This window comes from Aegilops tauschii, chromosome 7, assembly GCF_002575655.3.
Source record: "Aegilops tauschii subsp. strangulata cultivar AL8/78 chromosome 7, Aet v6.0, whole genome shotgun sequence".
Classification (NCBI taxonomy): domain Eukaryota; kingdom Viridiplantae; phylum Streptophyta; class Magnoliopsida; order Poales; family Poaceae; genus Aegilops; species Aegilops tauschii.
Window position 1 is genome coordinate 647,927,905 of NC_053041.3, and position 9,959 is coordinate 647,937,863.

Here is a 9,959-nt window from a genome sequence, read left to right on the forward strand (position 1 = left end):
TCGACGACATGATCATCTTAGCGAGCTGTTTCCTACATTTGATCTTGGCCTCATTGCTACTTTTTCGGGATTGAGGTTTCTTCTACATCCGAATGGTTACTTTATATTTCAAGTGAGATATCCATATTTTCTTGCTCGTGATGCTCCTACTGATGAGCACACTGCTGACACTCTGATGGAGCTCAACGTCCTGTCTAGTCCTATTGTGACTCTTGTCAATCCAGCTATCACTCGCCTAGATATTTCCTATCATGTTTACGTTGTAAGTCAGTTCGTCTCAGCACTCACTTAGGTCCACTACAGTAATCTCCTTTATGTTCTACAATATCTTCATGGGACTCTCACTCGCCATCTGTTCTACCCACACTCCAGCTCGTTCCAGCTTCAAGCCTATTCAGAGCATCAGAATCTAAGGTTCAGTATAATTTCATATACCTAATTCATCCTACGGTGACAGGCATTAGACATGAATGCAGTTATTTTCTGACAATTACCTATAGCAAGGAAACAATTTGCAGATTGTCACAACTTACAATTAACATCTAAGCACTGTTGAGACGAATATATTAGTGCATATAAAATACTCCAAGTTTTCCTTTGACAAATTTGTGTACCAGCCAAGTATATGATTTGTTCCAAAGAAATACGAACAACAAAGGAGACTTATCTTTCAAGAATATGGATTACTTTGGCCTATGAAAACAGTAACTTTATCCTCACAATTTACAAGAGAGCATGGTTTACAGTAGATATTCGAAATCAACGTAACCGTTTCAAGTGCATATTTAGTGCAGATTGTGTAAGTTCAGACACAAGGGTTACGTAGAACTGGGTTTCTAGAAGCATAATTTGGTCAAAGGAAAAGACATTTAGAACTGGGCCACCAATAGATAGTAGTTGAGATAAAGATAGATTATAAACACGCATCTTACACGAGGTCTTGATCATATCAATATCATGCAGATCAAGGCCAACTGCGTGTTGGCCTGCGCATTGGCGGTGCCGGAACATCGAGGCTTGAGCTGTCGTCCCCTGATTTGCCAACATGATATATTAGAAGCCACACGACCGTAATGAACTCGCTGCCATTGCTGAGCTGTCTGGCATGGGAATCCGGACTGCAGTTCTGGGCGGCGTAGCACAACATTTCCAACCACACCCCAAAGATAACTTCTAGTAAGTCAGGCTTGCTTGACTCCAAGATGACAAGCTCCGCAGCAAGGTCAATTGCGTAGTCAATAGCAAATTCACGAGAACCAGCAGTCTGTGCTTTTCCGCTAACTTGGGAGAACTGAAACCAATAGTAAGTAGATAGATATAAGCACCCGCGTGATTTAGAAAAAACGAATAAATCACTGAATTTAGATTGTATTTTTTTAGTAATATGTGCATTATTATTGTAATTGTCGGTAAAATTTGAATTTTACTAAATGCTTAAATTTAAGTAGAATCAGTGTATACCTCTCCCTTCAGCATAGATCGAGCAAGTTCCTCCCTTTGTATGATTCTGCACGGGCCATTGGGGCCCTCGTGGTGGAATAATTCCTTGACCATGCAGAGCCAGCTCTTTTTGGGTGATACAACCTGCAACTGATGTGAGGGCACAACCCATCCACCGGATAAATGCCTAGACCAATTGCAGTACAAATTGTTGCGGGTCTGGGCATACAGGGCATGGCGAATAAGGCCAGGCAGCATAGCAGGTTTTGCCACCAGCAAGAACATCATGTAATTGGATAGCACCTTCACTGCCTCAGCAAGCTTTTCCGCATGCTTTACTTTGGATCTACACAAGTAGATATCAGTAGCAATGTGCCAAATAAGGATGCTCCGGTCGAGGTCAATGTTCACACTCCAATGACACCATTCTGCACGATCCTTGCTTAATCCCCTGTTCTTCAGTATGTTGGCACCTCTTGAGTTCCTGGAGTCTATGTCTGGCAATGTCTTGAAGAGCAGATCCTTAAGATCTGTCACCGAGATGTCGGCGGTGCCCGAGAAATGCAGTCTGCTCCACCAGTCCTCGAGCCCCACCATTTCTGCCAGCCTGCTGCCTAGATCAGTCTGGTCATGGGTGCACAGGTGGAGCAAGTTATACTGCCCAATGGAGCCCGACCACCTTCTCTTTCTTGTTACATGCAGACGCCGACGAATGTGTAGGCAAATCCAGGATGACCCTACTATCCCACACACTGATATGATATCCATGACCAATGCCCCAATCACCAAAACATAGGTGATGGCAACATCAGCTCTGCTGTAACCCAACTTGTTGCTGGATTTGAACAGCAGGAATACAGCGATGGTTAAGGCCAGAGAAATTATACGAATGCAGAAGCCGTACCATGTGTGGATTACCGCTGCCTTGGTGTACAGGGTGTCATACATCAGGGACAGCTCCATCTCTACCAACTTGTGCAAGTCTTCTCCACCGAGATGATACTTCCGCAGCAACCTATTTAAATCATTAGGCCCAATAATGGTACCGCCAAAGAGGTGCACGCATATCGGGAACATGCTGTAAGCAGCAATCAGAAGTTCCTCTTCGTTATCTCTTCGATCTGCCAGACCATTCGGCATATCAAATTCAGAAACAATATCATGACTACTTCTACTCTCGCTCTGGATTCTACCCATGCTACCATGCTTGAGTGCCCATGTCCTCTCGCCATACTTGAGGACACCAACGATGAACACCATGATGGCGGCTCGGAGGAGCAAGATCCCACTATCAGCAACATATTTGTGGAGGACATAAGCAGCTGCAAGGGCCTGCACGATAAGAGTGAGCAAGTGCCGGAGCCAGAGCCGGCTGTCCTCAAGGGCGTAGGCGGTGATGCTGTCTGGGCCACCAAGGTGCACCAGCAGGAATGGTGCCCAGAAAGCCACGAGCTGGTGCCCCCGTGATGTGCTACTGGTCACGGATAGGTGTCCAAGCGCGTATATTGCCGTGGAATCTGCCAGGAGGTACACCAGCCAGAGGAGGAGCCTCATCACAGTGGAGCCTCCACGCCGGCGGATCCCGGCAAACAACAAGAGGAAAACTTGAAATGTGAAGCTGAGGAGGACCAAGAATTGGATCCCCCATTCGTTCCACAATTGCAAAAGCCGGCCCCCTTCTATTACCGCCATTGCTACCTCTAGGTAACTTCCCTGCCTTCAATGTTTGTCCTGTCTGTCTGCTGAATAACAACTAAACCATGTTAGCAAAGTGAATTTACCTTCTTATTTGATGTTCTTAATTTAAAGTCGCCCGATTGTTACTTTAAGCATTACAAAATGTACTACATATACTAAAATCGTAATATACTTCTTAATGATAAATTTAAATTTAATGATACAATGTTTACACATCTAGATTGTGCTTTTGAATCTGCTGGTAGCCAAAACTTTTAAAAGTCTGATGCGAAAAATTCTATGATGTCAACAAAAAAACAGAGGAAGAAAAAGGATGACTTACGTTACAAAAGGTACATATGAACTTAGTATCTATTAAGCGCGATATGAGCTGCTGGCACAAGGCAAATTCTGTGGAAGAGCATACAAGAGTTGGATAACTGTATTAGCTGCCAAGCTTGAGCTCTCTCGCTGCTATATATTGCTGCATGAACGCTGGTACTCAAATTTTATCATGTATCTCAACAGTATATATAGTTGGTGCTACATGCTTCAGTTTATTTCATAATCAACTCCAACAGGACAAGATGTGCACTTCGTAAAGAAAAGGAACCAACGCGAAGTCCTAGAAAATGAGATGGCATACTCAAGTCTTCTCCTGAAATAAGAAACAAGCGACTGAATTGGCAATAATGGACAGGACAGGCTGGGTCAACTGTTTGACAGCGTGAATGTGTGATGCATGTTCACTTCTAACATGCTTCTTTGCGCAATTCCGTGAAAAAAAGACTACCACAGAGTCTTCTCAGAAAACAATAGGAAATGAAAAAGGAGAAATTGGATCTTTTGCCCCACTTTACTTCTTCATTTGATCATTTGCCCCCCCCCCCCCACCCCCCTGAGAGGCTACCGGGCGGGGCCCGGGGCCACTGTCATTGAGACAATCAAAGGGCAAATCATCAAACCCCTTATAAAGTGGGGCAAATCATCCAATCCCCCAAAAAAAAGATAAGTTGTGTGTTGCATACGTACTGATCTTAGTGTCTGAGCCTAATTTCTTACTATTTGGTTCTGCGTAAAGTAAATCAAACCGATATTCGCTAGAAACAACTCCCTCCACTCTACAATATTTGCTGTTTTACATAAAGACTCAATCTTGATGTTTACAGCTTTGAAATTATTCTTACGAATATGTCAGCACAAGTTAAACTTTCTTACATAATCATGAAATATTTTTCATGAAAAAACATATGTTGAGAGTTTCTTAGGTCACAATCTTGTTGCCAATAAGAGCATTAGCTTTTGAATACTCCCACCATCCAAAATATAGATTTTTTTAATTCAAAAATCAATCTTTGTAAAAGTTTGACCAAGTTTATTGAGAACAAAATATAAATGTCTATAATACCAAAGAAATATCATTAGGTACATCATGAAACTTAATTATTGATTTTTTTGGCATTATTAATGTTGATACTTCTCTCAATAGTTAAACTTGGTCAAACTTACAAAGGAATAATTTATGTGCAGTTTGGAACAGAGGGAGTAACAACTTACGAAATAAAGTTCAGCAAATGATAATTCAGGAACCATGTAATGGCCCTAAATGAAATAAATAAGGAGAATCACCATCAGGCTGAAAAGAAGCATAAAAAAGTGCAGTACACCTGCATGGAAAAATATACCTTTTGCAAGCCTCTTTTGTTCTACCCAAATGATGTGAAGAGCACCACAATGGCTATGCATGGCGTAACCCAATAATGTAACCCATGCATGTGACATCAGAACATGTAATTTGACTTTAGCCAGCAACTTGTTAAAATATTTAGGTTTTCCCACTGTACTTGAGGCACATTGTTTTTGGCCATACACGATTTGCTGATTCTCTACTTACCAACTACTCCCTCCATTTCTAAATATAAGCCTTTTCAGAGATTTCAATATCACTAGTAAAAAAAAGGCCATTTGTCCCGGTTCATAAGAGCCTTTAGTCCCGGTTATGGAACCGAGACTAAAGGGTCGGTACTAAAGGGCCCCCCCTTTAGTCCCGGTTCTTACACCAACCGGGACAGATGGGGCTCCACGTGGCCGCTGCGGCGTACCCAGGCAGGGGGGGGCTTTTGTCCCGGTTAGTAGCACCAACCGTGACTAAAAGGCATCCACGCGTCAGCAGTACAGGGGCTGGGGGTTTTTTTTTTGAAAGGGGGTGGGGGTTTGGGGGGTTTTGTAGGGTTAATTTAGGTGTTTCATATATTGTTTTAGCTAGCTAATTAATAGAGAGAAGTGTCCTCTCTCATCTCCGTGCTTGGTCGACGCTACGTACTATACGTATAGAGAGGACTCGACACGCTAGCTAGTAAGCAAATGAAGGAAACCATTAAGTACAGAAGATCGTCATGAACATATGCATACAGAGAGAAGTGATATCGACCTCTCCTTCTCCGAGAGATTGGTCGAACAACAAGTTTTCGTATATCTATCCGACGCTACTGGCTACATATATACAATATAAGATCTCTTACAATATAATCCCCTAATATCTGAACTCAACTTCCACATGGTATTCTCCGTCTTTATTGATCACGTGGTCAAGAAAAAATCCCGCCAGTTCCTCTTGAATTGCTCACATGTGATCTTGTGCTAGGAGTTCATCCCGCATCTGAAACATCTAATTTGAAGAAGGGGCTCAACAAAAAAAATGATGGTAATAAAATAAAATTGTGAAATTATTGCTTACGCACTTCATATTGTTTTTTAGAGTAGCCCCGCTCACAGGTCGTGTGGCGGATGGACTCGCAAACGTAGTATCCATAGTAATTATTCCCGGGTTCCTGCCACAACCACTTTACAAGAAATAGAGCTCAATCAAACTGATAAGCAAGCATGCTAAATGGCATTGATAAAACTAGCGCTTGAATCACTAGGAGATGCGCGGAACTAGCTATTAGTACTTACTTTCGGGTGTGTAAATCACAGCTTCCCCGGCAGTCCCGGAGCTTTTGCGATGAATTTTTTCCAAACCCTGCTAGAAAAAGAAAACAATTACTTGATATCAGGAAATGAACAAAGTTGCCGATATGGTGCGATAATGATCGATTTAACTTACTTCTCGAGCATTTCAGTCATGTCTGCATACTCCTGGAGATCTTTTTGTCTCGAGTCTAAGACGGTTACTAGTTCCTGCTCAAGCTTAATCTCTAGGAGAATATAATGAATGCTGCGCACGCATACATAACTCATCAATTACATTACTATAACCTCGACTAATAAGGGAAACCGAATATGCACAAGACAGTAACACTCACTTGAAGTTGTAAGGAAAGAGTATTATATCTCTATGTGGCAAAGTCTACCAACAACAATCTTACAACCATTGGAGATGCCCTAAAAAAGCATCTTTTTCTGACGCCCGCCGGCGGTTTCCCCTAGGATACGCTCGAGCTTGGAACGAGCCGTGGAGCGGTGGCCAGCGCCGCCGCCGGATTCGCTTTGGGACGGGGCGGCGTGGGTGTGGGGGGAGTGAAGGGGTTTGGTTGGTGGAGTAGCAGAGTATTGCTCTGTTCTGCTTCACTACCGGACTGCTGACAGAACACATTTTGACAGTGCAGTGCAAACATCTACTACTACCAAAAGATGGGCATTAGGTTTTTCTATCTAGGATTTGCATCAAGATTAGCATAACCATATTGCTTGATCTGCTTCACTTTGCTCCACCATAGAATAGAACACATGTGCATACAATCTTATCATTATCAGTCTGAATAATTAAGCTTCATTCAGCACGACATAATACAGAAACTTGGCAGTGCAATGAAGGCATCCAATAAGGGGCTGTTCGGCATTGCTCTGCTCCGCAGCTCCGCAGCTCCGGTTGCGGAGTTCGCGGAGCTGTCGGTTAAAATGGTGGAGTTGCCATTTACCCGCTCCGTAGATTTCCGGAGCGGACCATTACCGAACAGGGCCTAAGTATTATTATCCCCATTGTTCATTCCTTTTGATCAAGCAAGACAAGCCTGCCATTATCATTTACATGTTCAGTTGAGAGCTCATGACATCTCAAGTTCAGATATCAGAGCTTCTGTTCTGAAGGAGCAACTGCCCAGTTCATGCATTCATACATCATTTTACACGCCAGAAAATACATACACAGAGGGGAACATCACAGGCAACTGGGGAGCCCTGCACTACACGCTGAGCTCGCTCTTCGATACGAGGATGCCGTCGGCGTCGGCGTAGAGCCACTCACCATCACAGATCCTGGCGCCGGCGACGGTGACCGGGGCGTGCTTCTCGCCCACCCCCCTCTTGTCCGACTTCATCGGGTGCGAGCCGAGAGCCCGCACGCCGATGTCGCACTCGTTGATCTCGTCGACGTCCCGGACGCAGCCGTTGATCACGATGCCGGCCCACCCGTTGTTCTGCGCCAGCATGGCGATGTTGCCCCCAAGGAGGGCGCGGCGGAGGCTCCCGCCGCCGTCCACCACCAGGACCCTGCCCTGGCCCTTCTCCTCCAGGATGGCACGGACCAGGACGTTGTCCTCGAACACCTTGACCGTCACCACAGGGCCCGCGAAGAGCCGCCGCCCACCGTAGACCCGGAAGACGGGCTGCAGCGCGCGGAGCTCGCCGCTGGTGATCATGTGCGAGTTCGCGTCGCAGGCCTCCGCGGTGGCCAGTGGCAAGGCCGCCATTTTGGGTTCAGCAGGGCTGCTGCACGAGCTTTGTCAGCGCCTTTTCAAGAACAGTTTGTCTAATTCACATCTAGATGTTTTTTAAAGATGTCACATCTAAGCTCGCACAAATATATAATGCAGCAACAAGAAATTAAAAAAAACTAGGACAAAAAAAATAGACCACAAACAAAGTGAACATCAGCTTAGATGTGACATAACTATGTCACATCTAGATGTGTCCTAGACTGACCCTTTCAAGAAAAGAAAAACAAGCACTGTCAGCAGGAGTAAAGCTGCTCGTTCAATCTGCATAGCAACAGGTTCTCCAAAGATATGTATGCATATCTTCCAGATGCAAGGCCGGGGGTCATCCTCCTTTTCTAAAAAAAAAAATATGTATGCAAATAATGCACTTGAGCTTATAATGCTGCAATAAGGAAGACATAGTGTTCAGTTATATGTAGCTTAACAGTTGCAAAGATCTCAAGAGGGTGAAATGCTGGGACTCCATTTAGGAAACAGACTTGATGAAATTTCGTGTGACTGGAACATCTAAAGGACCATTTTCTTATGAACAAGTCAAATTTTCATGAAACACAAGAATCACCCAGATAGCCTCATTTTATGAGTGGTTCATGTTTTGACAGAAGAAAGGTAAGCACGAAGCCGGCCTTTAGCACTCACACTTCCTATTTGCGATTAAAATTAAAGAAGAGAGAACCAGAAAAATGTGACCTTACCAATTAGTTGCGATTTCCCCGACCACCGGGCATGATCAAATCAAATCAGCAAAAAATTAGTCAAGTTCATACTATAAAACAACTCGAACGGACCAGGGGCGGGCGGACTAAGCTCAGCTTATAACACGTCGATGATCTTCAATTTTCAGAAGTTCCGTATCCGTGAGTCATCCTAGACTGAAGAAAGCCATCAGATTGCTCTGTTATCACGGTGGCCATGCCACCCTTACCGGCAAAGCTGTATGGGGGCAATGTCTGACAGCGAAAAACAAACTCCAGGGAGGTTCAGTTGCTCATCAGTGTGTGCCATCAGATAGGAATACCCATCTGCTGTATAGGTGTCGGTCTGTGATGATGCTACATGCATCTGCTGGAGTACCCAGCTGTGGAATTTTGGTGTCTATAAAGCAGAGGGCCTATCAGATAGGAATAGGATCACAGTTAATTTCTTCTGACAGTTGCCTTCACCCTTCAGCAAGGAGACATTTTTTGCAGATTGGCACAGCTAAGCCCTATATGGAGGCAGACAAATGATCCCAGTGCATATAAATTACTCGAAGCAAGCTTGCCTTGGCTTCGTCTTAAGATTCAGAGTGAGTAAGTCGATGCTATGCTGTGCTACAATTGTTTGATGTTCTCAGACAAAGTGTGAGTCATGGGAACACCTGCATATAATGCAGATGAGATCGACAAGAGTAGCCAAGGACCATGTAGTCGCGCGCTTACCGGAGTGGCCACCGGCGTCGGCGTACGGCTCGAGCGAAGGCGGCGCCTCCCTCGTCCGCTCCGTTCGCCGGCGGCAGGAAAGGCAGACTAGCCCCTCGACCGCGGCAGCGCGACGGCGGGAGACTGGTTGGTGATGGACGCTTGGAGGGAGGGATTGGGGCGGCGGTGGCGGAGGTGGTGCCCGGCCGACGAGCGTGGCTCCGGTCTGCGGTGGGTTCGAGCGGAGCAGAGCAAACAAGAGGAGGCGAGGTGAGCTCAGCTCTGCTCTATCATTATCGTGTTTTTTTTTTCTTTTCTTTTGTTGAGCAAATTGAATGATAAGCGGTGTGGCTTTTTTTTTTGGGCAACATTTTTTTTTGCAGGGTGAAAAGAAATCTCCATTAAGCTCACGGGGGCTTTTCAGCCGCAACCAAGTTTACAACAAAGTCCATACCGGCAGCAAGCCATACTGCTGTACGCGGGGTGTTACGGCCATAGGCGGCCAGCTCATGACTAACAATGTTCTGAGAGCGGCTATAGTGAATAAAAGAGATCTCCCTAGTAGCGAGACTAGCCATGCTGCGAATCTCCTCTACTAGTGCATGATGAACCGATCTATCCCGCTGGACGTCCTGTAAGCATGGCCGCCGCCTCTGTGCTATCCATCTCGACCACGGTCGGTAGGTTCGTCCGATACAAGGCCAACTCTAGGCCTTCTCTGCAC

At 45.1% G+C, this 9,959-nt stretch overlaps 2 protein-coding genes across 4 annotated transcripts; both read right to left on the reverse strand.

Moving 5' to 3' along the window:
• Nucleotides 1-964: 964 nt before the first annotated feature.
• On the reverse strand, nt 965-3,371 carry LOC109779286 (uncharacterized). Its single transcript, XM_020337882.3, has 2 exons — nt 1,462-3,371; nt 965-1,291 (listed from the first exon to the last, which is right to left on the reverse strand). The coding sequence occupies exons 1-2, from the start codon at nt 3,130-3,132 to the stop codon at nt 965-967; spliced, it is 1,998 nt and encodes a 665-aa protein (XP_020193471.1). The 5' UTR covers nt 3,133-3,371.
• A 3,713-nt stretch (nt 3,372-7,084) lies between these two features.
• Nucleotides 7,085-9,557, reverse strand: LOC109779287 (putative 4-hydroxy-4-methyl-2-oxoglutarate aldolase 2). Of its 3 annotated transcripts, none has more exons than XM_020337884.4 (2): nt 9,257-9,557; nt 7,085-7,824 (listed from the first exon to the last, which is right to left on the reverse strand). In XM_020337884.4, the coding sequence occupies exon 2, from the start codon at nt 7,806-7,808 to the stop codon at nt 7,302-7,304; it is 507 nt and encodes a 168-aa protein (XP_020193473.1). In that variant the 5' UTR covers nt 7,809-7,824; nt 9,257-9,557; the 3' UTR covers nt 7,085-7,301. The 3 variants fall into 3 exon arrangements, with proteins under 3 accessions (XP_020193473.1, XP_073361689.1, XP_020193472.1); XM_073505588.1 differs by having other exon boundaries at nt 7,085-7,848; nt 9,257-9,556; XM_020337883.4 differs by having other exon boundaries at nt 7,085-7,827; nt 9,257-9,551.
• Between the last annotated feature and the right edge of the window lie 402 nt (nt 9,558-9,959).

Bases quoted from the DNA above. Each gene is read 5' to 3' on its own strand.
- LOC109779286 (XM_020337882.3), bottom strand. From the start codon at position 3,132: ATGGCGGTAATAGAAGGGGGCCGGCTTTTGCAATTGTGGAACGAATGG. The intron at 1,292-1,461 runs GTATACACTGAT...TATTGGTTTCAG, and splicing joins GATCTATGCTGAAGGGAGAG to TTCTCCCAAGTTAGCGGAAA.
- LOC109779287 (XM_020337884.4), bottom strand. From the start codon at position 7,808: ATGGCGGCCTTGCCACTGGCCACCGCGGAGGCCTGCGACGCGAACTCG.